General features: G+C 42.5%; 1 protein-coding gene across 1 annotated transcript in view; it reads left to right on the top strand.

The window, feature by feature from the left end:
• LOC126101420 (coiled-coil domain-containing protein 96-like) overlaps positions 1 to 19291 on the top strand; it is a 188040-nt gene that overhangs the window by 156598 nt on the left and 12151 nt on the right. The window contains exon 9 of the mRNA XM_049912081.1: positions 12002 to 12118. Coding sequence (XP_049768038.1) covers positions 12002 to 12118 — 117 coding nt within the window. The remainder of the gene's footprint in view (positions 1 to 12001; positions 12119 to 19291) is intronic.

Raw genomic sequence — 19291 nt, 5'->3', positions numbered from 1 at the left:
CTGAAGAAGCGGATAGAAGCGGCGTGTGGTCAGCACACCGCTCTCCCGGTCGTTATGATGGTTTTCTTTGACCGGAGCCACTACTATTCGTTCGAGTAGCTCCTCAATTGGCATCACGAGGCTTTGTGAAGGTATTTCGGAAGGCTGTGTTTAGTAACTCTGCTTTGCCAGCACTGTCTTCGATAGTATCTCCATTGCTATCGCGCAGAGAAGGCAGTTAGTTGTTATACGTCATTTTGCGGGGAACTGCGTACTATCTGATTATTTTGTGGGTCAACAACCTGACCACGACTCTGCGAGACAAAACTATCCTGATTACAGCAGCTTGGCCCGAATCTATTCCTGTAACCACTGTGGTAGTTATTATTACCGTGGAGTCTCCTCAGATCCGAAGGGCCCCCTTCTCGTTTCTTGTTTCTGAATTAGACTTGGTTGTTAAATTAGCTCCTGGACTCCCAGCGACGTGGCCTATAGGGTTTAGGTTGGAATTCTTGTCTGTTATTCTCATTACTGTTATTGTTTGGCGCGTGGCTACTATTGTCAAATTTGAGATCTAGAAACGGACCTTTCAATGCTTCAGTGTCATCCTTGCAGCAGCCCACTAACGTAATGTCCGAAAGAACAGACGCCATTTTGATCCAGCAGCCACTATGAATTAAGAAAGAATTACAGACATTGGCTGCGAGTGGGTGAATGGGGAAAGTTGAAAATTTGTGCCTGACCGGGAGTCGAACCCGGGTCTCCTACTTACTAGGTCCGTACAGTTGCGATGACCACGGTGTCCAGATGGGTTCGAAAGAACAGACACTACACGCTGTATATAATTAAGTCGAAGGTGGTAATGACACCTTCAGTGAGGATGCACACCAGGCTGGAACTCTTACGGGAATTGGTGAAATGCAACGTGTGATGAGGCTAATGGGCAAGGGGCACTACATTAGGAGCATGTGGATAAGTTGAGACTTTGTGTCTGGTGGGAAGCTACTGTGCCCAGGTGGCTTAGTGGCCACAGCATCTGCCTACTAAGCAGGAGTCCCGAGTTCAAATCCCAGTTTGACACAAAGTTTCAACTTTCTCCGTTGATTTAAATCAATGTCCACTCACAGCCAACTTCTCTAATTCCTTTGAATATAATCAGTGTCAGTTTAACTAATAATTGAGTTACACGTTTCCAAATGAGCTCTGCAGGGCTGTAAGCATTACACAGAAATTGTTTCTTTCGAACCATGTGCTCAAAATAATGTGCAGATTCCGGAAGATTAGATCGCTTAGTGCTTCAGAATATATTGTTGTATTTCACATGACCTTTTGTCCCTTGGGACACTTGTAACCAACAAGCAGACAGGAAAGTGTGACAAAAATCTCTGTATGTATGAAATTTACAAGCTAGAGGATATATTCTGGATGCCCTTGAAGATACCTTCATATTCCCCCAAGTTTGTGGCAAAACGGCCATTTTGGTGGTAATGAATTATTGAACTGTTCAATCTAAGCTAAAAGATGCATATCGTTTCCGCCTTTTTGAAATACATTAAATTTCCGAAAGGAAAAAAAAATTTCTTCTAATCGAAACAATTAACTTCATGTGAATACAAATTTTCCTCTGTCCTCCATGTCGAGTTAACGCATGACCTGCAAGAAAATCATGTCCGCAAGCACGCTCATCTTCACTCCAAACCAAGCTGCTCGTTATTGGTTGCTACTAATGGAACCACAAAGATCGTTAGCACTGTTCAGTGATCTAATTTACTCTCCACACGACAAAGGTATTCATATAGTTCGTTCACAGCTCGTTTATGTTGGCGATTAACAGTTTGTTGGTCTTCTTTAATCCGTTGCGACAACTGAACCACTTCCAGTCACAATCTCTAGCGTGGTGTCAGGATTTCTTCCAGAGTTAATTTTGCTGCTAGGTCTTCGAACTTGCTGAACTTTTCTTTGTTATTCAGTACTGGACTTTCAGAACAGGCCTCGATATTCTAATTCACATCCGAGTGAATCACATTTATCTCCTTGGTATTTAGAGTGAATGACGTTAGCAACTGCCAGTACAATATTTTCGCTAATATCTATTTATCTCTCATCTTCTGTTTCCATCCATGGCTCCTGCGCTTTGCCTAAATTATTCTGCCTCTATATTTTCAAGCCTGCCCTTTATTTTACTTACATCAGGCTCGAAAGCCCCACGTATTTCTAGTCTAATTTGCATGGGAATATTTTCGGTTTTAATCGAGAGTTTGTCTCGAACACGATTGATTCTCAGCTTAAGCCTTTGTGCCATTTCCATGCATTGCATTCTTATTTTAATAACGGTTCAGACACAGAGTACACAGCTACACAACAGCGTACAAACCTTTCCATGGATTTATTGCCATTTTGGTCAGAGAACACCACAGTGTAACTTCACTGGATAATAAGCATGAAAGATGGTTATTGTAAATGTAGTAAAAGTTTCACGCAGTGGACACCAAGTGAAAAAGCTACTCCTCATGTTTCAGATCTAGACTGCCATAAAAATGCGAAGGAACTGTTAATCAGAACTCAGGGGGAAGTTGTAGTCTAATTCACAATCGGTTTATTGATCTTAAACATGACAAGACAACAAAATTATTAAAGAAACATCATACAAAAAAAATATTTATTTAATAAAAGCCTTACTAAAATGGGATCTATGGTGGACAGAGTGATCTGCTGGGGATCGACACACGACACTAACCAGGACACTACTCGCTCTATCTCACTTCACACACATGAATCCAGGTTATGACATTAAACTACGCCACCACAAAGCATCTATATTATACCACACACAAAAAAAAACGAAAAATATGGTTGGAAAGAAAAGGGTGCTGAGAAATAGATATTATAGCCCTACATCGCAGCAGCGAATACTTTACCATCCTACTGGTCAAGGCGGGATACCACGATGGGTTCGGCGACTGAAGTCATGGACGGCGGCAATCTGTTATTAAATGCGCGTTCCTGAAAAATGCAAGTACGCGGTCTCGCGTTCAGTTAATTCAGAACACAGGTACTTCCCTAAGAGCCTCTGAAACCCTGATGGATTCCAGTGTGCATATGGACCCGTTTTCTGGTCTGCCAAACCAATTTGGCTCCGTGCCACGACTGTGCTTGTCGGAATACGTCAAATGTTTAGATAACCGACTCAAAACAAATTAGTACATGCACGCGTCACTCTTTGTGACCGTGATGATATAAGCAGTACCTCTGACAGTTCAGAAGGTAGCTGGTACAGGCTCTAAGTAGCTCACTAGCAAAGGACACAAGTCTCACCATTTAGGTAGAGACCTGCAGTTCTTTACTAGTGAAGTGCCAGTACAAGAGACTTGTACAAGATTGATCTTCCTTCCTTTCTCCCCGTTTCCTCCTCAGCTCTGATCCAAATGCACGTTTCTCTTTTTGACTTCCCCCACTTTCACATAAGCCAATCACGAGCTGGAGCCCGGCATTCTAATCTCGGAGAATGGTCTTTGCACTGCAAACCGATTTGACCAATCAGAGACTTTAAAGTTAATTGGCAGAAAACAGAAAAAAATTCAGCTTCGTGGCCTCTTTCCCACATGTTTGCCGTGTCTTCTGCTAACACAGTACAGGGTGGAAGCACAGCCCACCATAAACAGCTTTTTATCTCCCCTGTTGCGCCCATTTCAAAGTTTACAGAGAATGGCCATAAACTTGAAAACAGCTTCGTGCATTGACAAAAAATGTTTTGAAACAGAGTCTGGACGTCTGGGCGCCAGTTTTCCTGTCCCACGGACATTTGCAGAATGTTTACATTTCTTTTGGCGGCTTGCTCCCTAACAAGGCATACAATGCGACTTTTCGGCGGTAGGCCGTATACCTGGACGTCTGCTCCCAGTCCGGCGCCAAGCTTAATGTGTTTCTGCACAATGCGACCATGGCACATGGCTGTCTGGAAACGTCTCCTCTTCGTTCTCCAGAAAAAACGCGCTTTGTCGCCCCACCAACGCCGTGCTTTTACTGCAGTCGTTTAAGTTGGCATTCTGTTCCTTTGAACGCAGGTAAAGATTACCATATTTCTTTCCCTAGAGCACGCAAAGAAGACCATAAACTGCTGCCCACCATTTCATCACGTATAAAGTCAAATCGCCGTAGATCGTATTCCCTACACCGAATCAGAAGCGAGAGTGCCCTACAATCTCTCATGCATAAGTTAAAGAAATAAAAAAAGGGGCGTTCGTCAGTAAATTTCCAACTACTGAATCATATATCCATACATTCACTCAAAATTTTACACGGCGCAAATTCTTCAATAAATCTTACAAAATAATTCAGTGAAAAAGTTACACGAACACATCCATTCCTATAAACAAATAGCAACTTTAAAGACTTCAACAAAGAGTTCAATATAAGAGCGAGAACAAATATTGAACTGAAAATAACCAAAGTAATAGAACTTAGTACAGGATGATACTTCAGCCGGTTACCACCTAATCACGCGAAAAATCACACAATATCACGTTTATTAGCATAGTAAATTGCAGCTTAATTTTTAGTAAATGAAGTTTACTTACTAACACGAAATGCACAAGAAATATCCTGAGGTTGTTATGCTTACTTGGGAAAAAACATTGCAGGACAAAGTACTAAGAAAAAAAAAGTTATGCAATTTCTAAAAACTTATTAAAAGAAATGTGCATTAACTGTACTATAGAGAGTTCAGTGAATATTTTCCAGACACATGGAATGGTAAATTATTACAGGAAGATCAATCTGCTAACTGGAAAGTATGATCATTCACAGATCCTTCCTCAGAGACAAAAGCATTAGACAAACTATTTTAAGAAAATAAGTAACAAATTTAATACTTATATGGATACAATATGTGAATCTCTGGATATTAGTTCCTTTTCCAAAAGACAAAATTTAAATTGCATCTGACTCATTAAATCATCCAACAAATGCTTATAAACATAAGACACAAAAATAAATAACAATGCACTGAAGGCACACATTGAAATGTATGGAGAACGGGCTCAGAGCATTTACTTAAACTGTTTCACTGGTCTCACTAACTTAATCTGACTACTAATTAGAACATGCAGAGAAAATCAAATCATGTTAGGGTCACCTAAGGAAACTTTCGTATTTTTACGCATTCCTTGTTTACTGGGAAGCGACATTATGTCCTCTACTGATAGAGGCCCATAACTTATATTCATTAACAAAACATCACAAAGCCCTGAAATCATAGCTCTGAAGTTAATCAACTCGTGTTTAGCATCTAGCAATCTCTTGTAGCGACAAACTTGCGTATTATGCTGAAAGGAAGAACGTTGATGTAGCCGGTGTGTACAAATGTACATACCAGCAGATGAATCTAATATGAAAAAGGAATCGTTACTGTGGGAAAACGTAGTCCGAGTATTATGGCATTATAAAGTGTTTGTGGATAATCATTCACCACAATTTCAAATTAAGTTATATTGAGAGGAACATAAAAACAGCGGGTTTCCAACCACAAGACAAGCATGCACATGGGCGAAAATTAAATCACACAAATAGTGAACACATGTTAACAAAATGAAAGTTCCGTGAAATCTTACACTGATTATAATTACAGAGAGGCATTTAGAAACACATTGAGACTGGGTATAAGAAAATTTAGGCCTCTCGGTCACACGAAAAGAAAGTGTTCAGAATGGTTCAAATGGCTCTGAGCACTATGGGACTTAACATCTGAGGTCATCAGTCCCCTAGAACTTAGAACTACTTAAACCTAACAAACCTAAGAACAGCACACACATCCATGCCCGAGGCAGGATTCGAACCTCCGACCGTAGCGGTCGCGCGGTTCCAGACTGTAGCGCCTAGAGCCGCTTGGCCACACCGGCCGGCGGTGCAAACCTCACATTATCTATTTATCATCTCTGTGCCGTCATCACATCACACATGAAATTGCTATGTCAATTTGAACCTTCTGTAATTATTGAAATCTCTAAATTATTTTTTAGCCTCAAATATTTCATTTTCTTTAATCTGAGTAACTATACATTTTAATTGTCATAGCTTGTGGTATTGCATTAGATTACGAGAGCCCAGTTTCTTGCACTAGGTGCGTGGCATACTTATCTTTCCCCACTCTCCGGTCACCTTCAGCCATCTTACTTTTCGAACTTGCGGTTTTCTGTTATGTACAGGCACAAATGAACTCCAGGCCACTGCTTTTCATGTGCTAGTATTTGTGAAGCTCTAAAGTGGCCAGAAAATACGCTGCCTACCGAAAATGTGAAGGACGCAGAGAACGTGGCCAGATATCAGGGTATCTTCATACACGCGCACACAATCATCTGTTACGCAAATAATTAGTGGTGCAGTTCTCTGTGACAGGGTGGTCAACAAAGTGTATTAGTTTTGTTGCGAGTCCTGGTAGGATATACACTGAAGAGCGAAAGAAACTGGCACACCTGCCTAATATCGTGTAGAGCCCCCGCGAGCATGCGGAAGTGCCACAGCATGACATGGATTGGACTCGAATAATGTGTGAAGTAGTGCTGGAGGGAGCTGACACAATGAATCCCTAAGGGTTGTCCATGAATCGTAGGAGTACTAGGGGGTGGAGGTCTCTTCTGAACAGCATGTTGCAACACATCCTAGATATGCTTAATAATGTTCGTGTCTGTGCAGTTCGGTGGCCATCGGAAGTGTTTAAACTCAGAAGAGTATTCCTGCAGCCACTCTGTAGCAATTCTGGACGTATGGTGTGTCGCATTGTCCTGCTGGAATTTCCCAAGTCCGTTGGAATACACAATGGACATGAATGGATGCAGATGATCAGATAGGATGCTTAGGTACATGTCACCTGTCAGGCTCTTATCTAGATGTATCAGGTATCCCGTATCACTCCAACTGCACACATCCCACAATTTTACAGAGGCTTCACCAGCTTGAGCAGTCCCCTGCTGACATGCAGGGTGCATGGATTCACGAGGTTGTCCCCATACCCGTAAACGTCCAACCGCTCGATACAATTTGAAACGAGACTCGTCAGACCATGCAACACGTTTCCAATCATCAGCAGTCCAAAGTCGTTCTTGTGGGCCCAGGAGGGTCGTAAAGCTTTGTGTCGTGCAGTCATCAAGGGTACAAGAGTGGGCCTTCGGTTCCGAAAGCCAATATCGATGATGTTTCGTTGACTGCTTCGCACGCCGACAGTTGTTGGTGGCCCAACATTGAAATCTGCAGCTATTTGTGAAAGGGTTGCACTTCTGTCACATTGAACGATTCTCTTCAGTCGTCGTTGCTCCCGTTCTTGCAGGATCTTTTTTCTGCCGCAGTGATGTCGGAGATTTGATGTTTTTCTGGATTCCTGATATTCACGGAACAGTCGTGAAATGGTCGTACGGGAAAATCCCCACTTCATCGCTATCTCGGAGACGCTGAGTCCCATCGCTCGTGCACCAGTTATAACACCAGTCTTGGTAACCTGCCATTGTAGCAGCAGTAACCGATCTAACAACTATACCAGACACTTGCCGACCGCAGCGTCGTATTCTGCCTGTTTACATTTCTCTGTATTTGAATACGCACGCTTATACCAGTTTCTTTTTGCGCCTTAGTGTATAAGGTGCGTGAATGGCGTCAGATGTTTCTAGATCACTGTCAAGGACACAGAGATGCCACATACCCAAGTGAGTTAGTGTTATCGTTAGTTGACAGAGTTTCAAAGGTGCTTCATTTCTGGTGTCCATTTGGTCGACTGTCAGAATTGCGCAACATTCAGATTTGCGGGCCATTTGGATGTGACATTGGCCCCTGTGTTGGACTGAATGCGAATGTCGCCAAACTCCCCGACAACATTCTGGTCGACCACTCATAAGGTCGGATCGCACCTTGTTGTTCACCAGTCCAATCATAGGCCCTTCGCATCTGAGGCTATCGTTCCAGAACAAGTAATGGATCCGCTGGAACATCTTGTGTCATTGAACACAGGAGACAAGACAGTTACCGTCCCATGCATAGGCTGCCATTAACTCCACAACACAGACAGCTGCGTATGAAGAGTCACCATAATCCGGAATCATGGACTGCTGATGGATGGCGTTGCATTGTATTCAGCGATGAATCTCCATTCGGCACCAACTCAGATGACCGTTGTCGGTGAGTACGGTGGCGACCCGGCGAGGCACAGGGCTGTAACAGTTGGTGTCACCGTGTGGGGAGCCATCGGTGTCACTTGAGGTCACGTCTCGTAGTAGCTGAGGGAGCTGTGATTGTAGATTGGTACACCACCGACATCCTGCGTCCTCATGTATTAGCTCTCATGTTACTGTACGTTTGAGCCATTTTTCAGCTGGACAGTGTTCGTCCATACATGGCACTTCTATCTGTGAACAATCTGCTTGATGGTGAGATCGCCAGATCTGTCTTCATACAACATAAATTGCTGTAGAGGGGAAAGCTTTTAGTTAGGACATTGACTCACATTTCACTGTGAGTAGCTTGTGGAGCTGTACTGTGTTGCAAAGTGAGTCAATCAGAATATTCCCCGAAACACAAGTGCAGAACGGTATTAAACTGAAAATAATGAAAAATATTGTCTCACATGACTAGTAAATACGCTCGTAATGATTGAAAACACAAGTCAGGAAAGCTCGTATTGAAAGTGTCCAAAACACTAAAAAGTCCAATTCGAGTGAATGCTTGAGCTACAGCAGCAAACATCTATGTGGTATATATGCGCACTTAAGCGATGAATGTAAATTTGTATCAAGCCTGGGATTCGAGCACGGGTTTCCTGCTCACAAGGCAGATGCACTGATCACTACGCCAGCCTCGCACAGCGGTATTGCACAACTGCTCAGACTAGTCTAGCTTTCCTCCCTACTCAGTCCAATTTCCCATGCACGTTGCAGATGTTCGAGACTTGACAAGGTGTCTGGAATCCTATAGTTACATTTTATTAAGTTACAATTCGTCCCATGTTTGAATTTCCATTCATGTAGAATACTTAAGACTTGTGAACCAAATGTTTCTTTTTGAAGTATCCTGTATATTCTAGGAATCTGGTCATGTATAATGTCACCCAAACGAGACTTCTGAGCATTTTGCTTCCCTAGAACTAGCCTAGACTAGAAATACGTCTAATCCGCTCATTAGTTTGTAACAACAATAACACTATACTATTGTACTTATAATAAAATTTTCCCCTGAATTTCAATAAATTAGTATAATCGATGCTCTGATTTCATTTCTTTTTTGTTTCATGCCATTATGTTGAAGAAGCTATAAACAATTTTCGATGTAAATTTTAATATTTATGTCAAATTTCAAGCAATGTTGTAATCGAAGGAAAGTGTACCTGATGTTGAAACTATTGTAAGATGTGAAAGTTGTATTTGTACGCCTGGTCCATACGTAGGCAATGTATTAGAATATGTGGAATGTAAAACCTTTGGTGAATACCCTGTCTGTAGGGGAGCGGTAAAAGGTGGAGGCAGGCGAGCGCGGGAAAATGCACGACGGGCTCAGCAGTAGTGATAGTCGGAGTTGGGCATCGATCTGAGAAACACGGGCTGGATCGAGGAGGCTCTCCTGGAAAAAGTGGTTTCGTTGAGCCTCGGATGCGCTGTTTCCGACGTCTATACAGCATGACCATATTCCATAGGCACTAAATGGAAAAGCATTGCGACGCCATGAAGAAGTAAAGTGCCGATATTTCATGAGCCATTGCTGTAATTGCACGTGTGCTTTGTGCCTCGCCGTCCCGCCACCTGCCGACTGCCCCATCGATACGAACAGGTTGAAACTTTCAGTACTGTATTCGTGTGGACCAGTGTCACCTTTGCTACATACTGTTCAATAACAACTTAAATGTTACCAGAGCTGTCCTATCAATTAATTATCCTCACAACTAACCTAGACAGGGTCCTTTCCACATGTTGTGCAATCCGAGTATCCCAAGATGAAGATTTAAAGTTTATGTTAATAATAATTACCTGTAGACCTATCTATGTTAGAATGATGTTTAAAGAACTTTCTTGTTAATGAAATACTGGACGAATAATATAGGTCTGACCAAGTTGGAAGATAATATTGAAATTGGTTTAGTAATGAAGTTTATTTAAATTGAGACAAAAATAACGGTAGTTAAATGAGCAGGAAATAAGACAAAAAGAGTTGTAAATCATATATTGGAAATCTAGAATGCTTAAGGCTCTCAATGATCAAACTTTCACTACAGTGATCATAACAGTTTCAGGGTCCCCCCCCCCCCCCTTCTCCTTTCTTTCTTTTCTATTCATTTGAATCCTGAAGTGTACTGAACTGCTTTGACCAGCAAAGTTAAAGTCAATATAAAACCTAAATTTATCAGTGTTTTACCCTTCTTAAAATTGACATTGTATGTGTGTTTCAAAAGTGCTGTTTCTAGGGTAACCTATGCCCGATTTCAGTCGCATCAATAGACAAAACGCAGTTTGTAGTAATCATTATAGTGTAATGTTGTGTATTTATAGCTTGTCCAAATTAGTACAGGAAGTGAAAATATTATTTCAGTAGATTTTTCTGGTTCTAAAATTTACCATATAATGCAGTATTACTACGTGTTGTTATGCTTGTACGTACATCCACTTGTACAAGGAAAAAACTCACTTAATGCCTAATTAGGCTGGCGACCGTATTATTAACAATTGGTAGCATCTGCTGTGTATGTTTCTTGCCCGTCCTAACAAGTAGTTGCACTTTAGACTTGCTTGACGTATCATTGTTGTTACTGAGTGGGTGTAAGTCTGATTTTGCCTCCATTCAGGTACACGCGGTCAACATATTTACTAAAATCCTTTCTTATAAGGTGAAGCCCGTCAACTTACCATAGTACAGGCTTTAAAGAGTTAACGTACGCGAGAGCGGAGACGTTACAAGTTATTAAGGACCTCTATACCCAAGAACTGAGTCCACATGACGTGCACACTAAACAATCTCCTAGTGACTTACACGCATGTCCGTAATGAAGGTCCCTTTATTTACAAGTGTGTAGCACCTACTTGGCTTTGACGCTCGACGTAAAGTAGTTGTGGTGTATGTCGACATACGTGCGCAAGGGGGGGGGGGGAGGGGGAGGCGAGAGATCAGATGACTGACCACATTTATTTAGCTTCTGTCTTATTTTCCGGAATGTGTGTTGTGTATTGGGTATGCGAGACTAATCCTTACATAATCCGAGGTCTAAATTGTGTTAAAAGGGTGTACTTCAATAGTGACTTGGTGAAGCCAACGAATGTGAAGGCGAAATGTCAGTTCTGATTATGTACTGGATCATAACATGGGCCGGCCGGGGTGGCCGAGCGGTTCTAGGCGCTACTGTCTTGAACCGCGCGACCGCTACGGTCGCAGGTTCGAATCCTGCCTGGGGCATGGATGTATGTGATGTCCTTAGGTTAGTTAGGTTTACGTAGTTCTTAATTCTAGGGGACTGATGACCTCAGGAGTTAAGTCCCATAGTGCTCAGAGCCATTTGAACCATTTGAATTTGAACCATAACATGAACCAAAGACAAGTTAATTTTAGAAATTGGTAGTATAGTTTTGAGTTGGCGATGTCAATGAGTGTGATGTTATCAGAAGAATTACAGTTACTTTCATGGCGTGTATTTTAAACATCAGATGGTTCAAAAGGCTCTGAGCACTATGGGACTTAACATCTATGGTCATCAGTCCCCTAGAACTTAGAACTACTTAAACCTAACTAACCTAAGGACATCACACAACACCCAGTCATCACGAGGCAGAGAAAATACCTGACCCCGCCGGGAATCGAACCCGGTAACCCGGGCGCGGGAAGCGAGAACGCTACCACACGACCTTTTAAGCATCTTGAATTTCGCATGGTGATTTACGTCCACCATTTTGAGAACATAATCGATGAAAGTAGACAGTAGGCAGGTTAAATATTTCCTGACTTGTGGAAATTAACGGAAAAGTTAGAAATAGTAATTATGGAACTATGTCTCTGCCCACAGGCTCGACAGGAAGTGCTGAACACGAAGAAGCGGCGTGACGATTTGTACAAGGAGAACAGCAAACTCACGCAGCAGATGGAACTCCTGGCGTATCCGGAGCTACTCCATGACCACGAGGTGAGTCATGGAACTCACAAGCTGCTGGCCTTCTACACGGTTGAGACCTGCCACCACATTTGTGTTTGGATAGTTGTTAGCATTTAGCGTAAGGGTGTGGAAAATTGCAGCTTTCACCGTTGTGTTTGAATCGGCGTTAACAATTAGTGCCTATTACGTCAATTTACGAGTATTTCCATTACATTTAGCTCAGTTACTATATTTAATATCGTAGGCGTTGCTGTCTCATCGACGAATGTAGTGCTTTGGTGGAGTATGTGACATGGCGTGTCATGACACATTGTTCTGTCCATCTGAAAGGCTCTGCTCACTGGAGGGGCAAAATATGGTGGTAGGAGTATCTGATCACGCCCAGATCGTAGAGAACTATACTGCCTAATCAAAGATACACTGAAACTTTGTAGTACGTCTATGATTCGCCTTTATGACGGCTTGAACTCTGCTGGGGACACTTTCAGACAGTTGCTTGAATGCCTATGGATGAATGGAAGCACACGCAGGGGTCTGGAGCAAAGTCTACTTTCTAACTCGTCCCAGACGTCTTCCATTTGGTTCAGGACGGGACTGTGGGCTGGTCAGTTCACTTCAGGTATGTGATTGTGCACAATTCATTGCCTCACAGATGGTGCTTTACGCTTGGGTGCATTGTCACGTTGATACAAACTGTCATAGTCTCCGAATTGTTCCTCTACTGCACACAGTAAATAATGCTGTAAAATTCGTTTTCCCAATCACAATACGGATACCATATACTAAACACGAAAAACATCCCAATACTGTAACTTCACCTCGTCCGCGCTTCACTCTTGTTCCCACACACGATGGGATGTAATGCTCTGCAGGCATACCCCAATCCTCCGGTAGGACTGCTACAGGGTACAGTGTGATTTATCACATGAACAGGAGGCTATGTGTCTTTAAGAGAGTCCATGTGTTGTAGTAGAAGCTCTTCAAATAATAGTCCACGTTAGCCTTACTGCTTGTGATGTAAAAGCCCTGGTTTAAACACTATTCCAGTCGCTATACACTTTGTAGCCAGTGATGTGAATTAAAAGATGGCAACTAGGATAGTGACTGGGCTAATGTCTGAGACTGAGCTAGTCACTAAGACTAACTGACTGAGACTGAGACAGGCACTCCAATCAGCGGCGGCGATCTTAATACTTGTGGTCGGGAGGGCGTTGGCGGCGTGTTGCTTGCGAGTCTGTCTTTGGCCTCTCTCCTGAAAGGTGTGCTTGATCCAGTGCCTACTATCGATCTTCTTGCTACATCTTAGCCGACCGGTGTGCTGGCGACAGCTTATGCCAGTACTTCCTTCCCCCTGAAATGCCACACCATTGTTGTGTAAGGAAGATGTGAACGACAGTGGGGGGAGAGGCAGGACGCTGGACATTGAGAAGAGCCAGGAACCATGACTGTGGAAGACGGCATACTCTCGACCATACCCCGCCATTTGGCTTGCGAGGCAATAGAACCATCCTCCAGAAAACTGCTGCCAGGGCACATGTCCAGGTCTGAGGGCATGTTCTGGGGCAATGAAGGCGACAGCAACGGCCGTGGGGAGGGCGGGTCCAGGTCCATTGGGTCGGCGACCGGGGAAGGCGGGAGCGAGGGTGCATCTGTTCTTCCTGGGATGCCCTGGTGGCACCAGCGGGTGGCTGCAAATGTCGCTAGAAAGTGCGTACGAAGCATTCTACATCTCTGTTGGACTGGGGGTGAAACAGAGCAATTGTTAGACGACAAGTGGCATTTCGTTCACAAAACCTTCATATAAAGTCATATTTATACTGTGTTAGTAATGGGTCATATTTCGTCAGAATTTGCCATAATAACTCATATTTCGACCAACTTTTGCCAAAATGCATATATTTGTCACATCTTTAAGGACACAACAATAAAAACTGTTTCAGGTGATGTTACAAAAACTGCAACTATTTGTACAAAGCTTTATTTATCAGAACTGTAGTGGACACGGAGAGTAACACATTAGTCGGTTCACTGAAGTAAGATATTGTGGTGCAGGTCGACAAAATACTCATGAAGCCGACAAAGGTGGCTTCAAATGTAATAAATATCGCATAACTGTTCACAATATTCATTTTGAACACAAACTCAGTCTGGTTCAACAAGCCGAGAGTGAAGTGCTTCCACAACGTGAAGTTGCAAGGTTTCGTTCGTGGTTTTGAAGAGGAGCTCTTCAGGAATGATAGGAAAATATTACTTTTTGTAAACTATATGAAGTTAAAGTTAGCATTCTACTGTGCAACGACACTGTCATATCGCCAAATACAGTACTGTCTGGAGAGAAGTGCTGAAAATGACAGCACACAAACGCTGCTATTTGAGTAGACTGGTCCATCTTCAAATGTGCGATCACTTTTTAAGGACTTGTTTGAGAGGATGATGTCTTGCAACATCCCATTGGAGAAGCTGAAGAAACCACACCTCTGACAGTTTTTGGACAAGCACACAACACATTTAGTTCCAGATGAACCTACATTAAGAAAGAACTATCTACACATGTGCTACAAAGGGGTGCTCAACACAATACGAATTAGCGTTGTTGGCCAAAAGGTCTGAGTGTCATTAGATTAAACTACCGATGTGGGTGGACATTAAGTTGCAAATAATGTTGTTGATGTTCTACATGTTCATGGGCCTGGAGAAATTTGCCTTCTAACGCATGAAGCTCTTGAGAGAGTAAGCAAATCGACAACTGCCATTTTGTTTGACAATTCTGTATGGGTCGCTCACTCCCAGGCTGGAAAGGTCTGCAGTTTCATCAGGATGGAGGCCGACGAACCTGTGTGGTAATAAAACAAGATTAAATACTGTTTATTTTATTCTTCAGAATAAATCTTTTCGCCATGTCTTCCGCGTTGAATGGAGGCTTTGTAGGCCAGAGTTGAATCTGCTGAATGCACAGCCAGACTCAGGGTCACTGCCCACGTTCTCCCCTCAGGTGGAACGTGATGTCAGAGGCTGTGATATTGTGCTGAATGCTGATCTTCGCCCACCAGTTCAGAAGGTTGTCTAACCCAAAAGATGCTGATTTCAGAGCAGGGGCAGTTGTTGGTGTTAGCAGACTCACGGACTACCCATCAGTGGCGGCTTCAGTACTCGATGCTGGTTAATAGTTATCGATGGCTGAGGTTCATTGGTCATCACAGCAGGCAGCAAGAGTATGACCAATTCTGCAACAGTCTCACAAAAAATGTTACATTGTAATGATCAGAGAATGGAGTGTGAACAACACGAATGCCATCGATCCTACTGATCAACTGACTCAAGGCTATCGGTCTGGAGTATTTGTGCTGCTGAGGAGAAACTTTGTTGTATGACGTAATTTATAATGAACGGATTGGCCCCACTTTTTACGATTCGTCAGCGATCTCCAGTTTCGCTGTATTAGCTTAGTCAAATTGTTTCAGTATTGTACCTGCACTGTCAAACCCCTGATAGGTGTCATTGTGTCTTACCTATTGCTTCTTACAGAATGTTACGAGAATAATGAAAGCAGATTGGTCTGAACTTGTCTTTCAGTTTTCCGCTGAGGTCGTTTGCACTCACACACAGAAGTGTTATGTTGCACTCTTGGAGACCGACTAACGGCATCGAAATACTTACACCTAGTGGCTGGCTAATGATAATTCCATGTGCTTGAGCAGCGCCAAGTTGTAGGGACTAAGAAAAATTTTCTCTCTTCCGTTCCCTTACTATCTTGCTGTCTAACAGTCTCCTCCACTTTAACAAAATTCGTCCCGAATTTTGCTCTTTCCTTGTTTGTGGTTTACTGTCTTATATATTTAAAATTACACTGAACGTTCGGCTCCTTTGTTCGCCCCTCGTGGTCTCGCGGTAGCGTTCTCGCTTCCTGTGCACGGGTTCCCGGGTTCGATTCCCGGCGGGATCAGGAATTTTTCCTGTCTCGAGATGACTGGGTGTTGTGTCGTCTTCATCATCATCATTCATTCCCATTACGGTCGGAGGAAGGCAACGGCAAACCACCTCCATTAGGACCCCGGCAGGGTCAGGAATTTTTTCTGTCTCGAGATGACTGGGTGTTGTTGTGTCGTCTTCATCATCATCATTCATTCCCATTACGGTAGGAGGAAGGCAACGGTAAACCACGTCCATTAGGACCTTGCCTAGTAAGGCGGTGCGGGTCTCCCGCATCGTTCCCCTACGCTCTGTAAAGAAGCATGGGACTTCATTTCCATTTTTCGGCTTCTTTAATCACAACCGAAATATTACTATAGTTTAAAATTATCTTCCTAGTTTACTTCTTGATGTATTATGGTCTCCGTAGTCTCTTACTTGGTAGTGTGCATCCACTCCGTAGGAGTCTCAAGAATGGTTGCTTCTTTTGCATGAGTGATTTTCCATCTTAGACAAAAGGAATCTGCACAAATGAGTGGTAGTATTCCAATAACACTGGTGGTTGATCATTGATATTACTGATATTCCATCTACGTTTTTGTCGATATTGCCAAACACGCTGTAACGTTTCAGCTACGAAAATTTGTTCTTTTTCTGAAATGATTAATTCATCTACAGTCTCATGGTACAAGTAATTGTAGCTGGAAGGTGAAACTGTCCTGACAGTGTCACACTTGGTTCCATTGACCAATAACCCACTCTGCACTGTTTTATTTTTATCAGAAATGTTCTATTGTTATTAATTACTACTATCTCTGGTGAGAATAGGAAATAAATCCTATGATTGTTAACCTGCTGAACGTCCTACCTCTCTGCGTAACGGTGTTTCCGTTCACGCCAGTCAATTGCGGACGATTATAGCGGAACAGTGGGACAAAGCCCGACGCCGTACACTAAACGAGTTCCCTCCCTAACACGCCGTAGCCGTTGCTTGTCTCCGTGCAGAGGTACGAGCCGTTCTTGTAGCCGCCGAATTCAGGAAAACTTAGCGAGGCGACCATCAGTGGCGGTGAAGTCTTTGATGATGACTGTCGTTGTGATGTCCCGGGTCTCACTGATGTCATCACCGAAGGTCAACGTGTCTGGACGTTAATCGACTCAGGAACTTCCTTTTCCGTAATGTTGGTTGTTTATCGTCGTCAGCTAAAGAAGACTATGTTCTGAGATACGGAAGCGACTTTGCTGATGCTCGCAAATTGGAAATACGTGCAGCCGACAGGAAAATTTATTGCAAGATAACTATCAGTGACAGAACACAGCCCATAGAAGATGTCATTTTAGCAGCGTGGACCTCTTGCAGCCTTCAGAAGCAGTTACAGTCTGTGGAAGACAATAGCTCCACATTGACGATACCTAAAGATTGCTGTGGGCGGTTGTTTGCCGTTAAACTTGGAACCTTTTGGCGACTGCAAAATGCTGGTCAGCTTACGAACGAAATATTCATGCTAGCTATTATTATAAGCATTGTAAGTATTCTAGGAGAACTTTGGTTCACAAGCAGACACAAAACATCACTAAATGAACGTGCTAGAGAAGCAGTCGAAACAGTACAAAAATAGCAGCTTATCCCTTTCGGTTGTGACGTCCTCATATAAGGACGTACTAAATAAATGCTTAGTATATGAAAATTCGTTAAATTTTAGCATTTGTGATAGTTGTCTTCATATTGTCGTAAGCGGAGAGTTTACTTGCGAACAGTGTCAACATTGCCTGTTAATCTGTGGTACCACAAAACAAAACTGACTGTTCACAGTCACATGGATGCTTTCCAATAATCTTTGTACCTCCCATCAGGAAGTTAATATTTTCTCAGTTTAGCTAAAAGAGTTATATGTTCGTTGAAAGGTGCATTATTGAAGGTGAAAACTAAAGGTGTTTTTCAGAACGAAAGGCAGGTGACATATTTATAACTTCATACATCTCTCCAAATGAGGACATTGTGATTGAAAGGTTGTTATAGCATAGAAATTTAGGACATTATTTCGCTGTCTTTTTAGTCATCTTACGGTGATTTTACAATGCCCCAAGTCCAAGACAGACAAAGCCCAGTTACAGAAGAAGAAGTTGTAGAGCTGCTTAATTCATCTGACACTGACGATCTATCCGATGATCCTGGCGATAATTTTGAACAAGAGGATAATGATGGAGGTAATGTTAGACATTTTATATCATACGGTATACTGAAGTTGAGTAGCCTAGACGCAAAGCCCGCTAACTGCATGATAAGAAACACTGAGATAATCTCGAAACACTTGTCCCATCCAAACGACAATTCATTGGGAGCGAGAATGATATTGTTGCGTACGAATTTGTTACAGCGCAGTCAATCTAAATCTGAATAAGAAAAGTGTCCATTCTAATCGTAACAGACTGAAAGGTAGCTTTGAATGTCCATATTGGTAAGTCTGAGGTCTGTTCACGTGCTTTGCATCCGGACATGGCAGGGCGATAGACACGTCTACTGGGCATTTGGCGGGCTTTGCACCCGAAGACAACATGCAGTTAGCTACTTTTGAAACCGAACATTATTTTTGACAGCCATTTTGGACGGTTTAGAGCCTTTTATGCAACCTGAAACATATTACATCCTGTAGACGCTGAAAAAAATCTATGCGGCCGTCTGCTCACCTCAAAATCGACATAAAATGAATTTAGTGGCTTTTTCATCTGGACTAGTCAGATGTACGTTTTTTATGAGTTTTCCTTTTTGTAACAGCATTTTTTACTATAGGTTCTGGAGATTCCTTTATCATCGGGGCACAAAACAATGATGACAATGAACAAGACGAACCTGAAATAGATACTGTGCTTGAAACTGATGTGATGGACGTTGTTGATCTAGAGTGGCATCATAATAGGGACAAAAAATATGCGGTAGAGGAAAACAGGACTCACTTATATATCTACCTTTTATCGAATAGTACAAAAGTTACACTGAGCCGGTGGATAACCTTGAGAGCCCGTAGCAATTTTTAAAAACAATATTTCACTGATTTTCTTGCGTAGAAATGTGTGGAATGCACAAATATTTATGCAGTTCACAGAAACATACGTTATTTTTTTCCTTCGACAGATAGAGAAATACTTTTACTTATAGGAATTAACATTCTGATGGGAAATCTCAAATAACCCAGGATTAGACGTTACTGGAATCCGCACTACGTTATTTCCCAAATAGCAGATACTATGTCATCTAACCGTTTCCTAAAATTGAGAAAGAACTTCCGATGTGTT

The sequence above is a fragment of the Schistocerca cancellata genome, chromosome 9 (genome assembly GCF_023864275.1).
Source record: "Schistocerca cancellata isolate TAMUIC-IGC-003103 chromosome 9, iqSchCanc2.1, whole genome shotgun sequence".
NCBI classification, from domain to species: Eukaryota; Metazoa; Arthropoda; class Insecta; order Orthoptera; family Acrididae; genus Schistocerca; species Schistocerca cancellata.
This window is presented reverse-complemented; position numbering and strand designations above follow the sequence as displayed.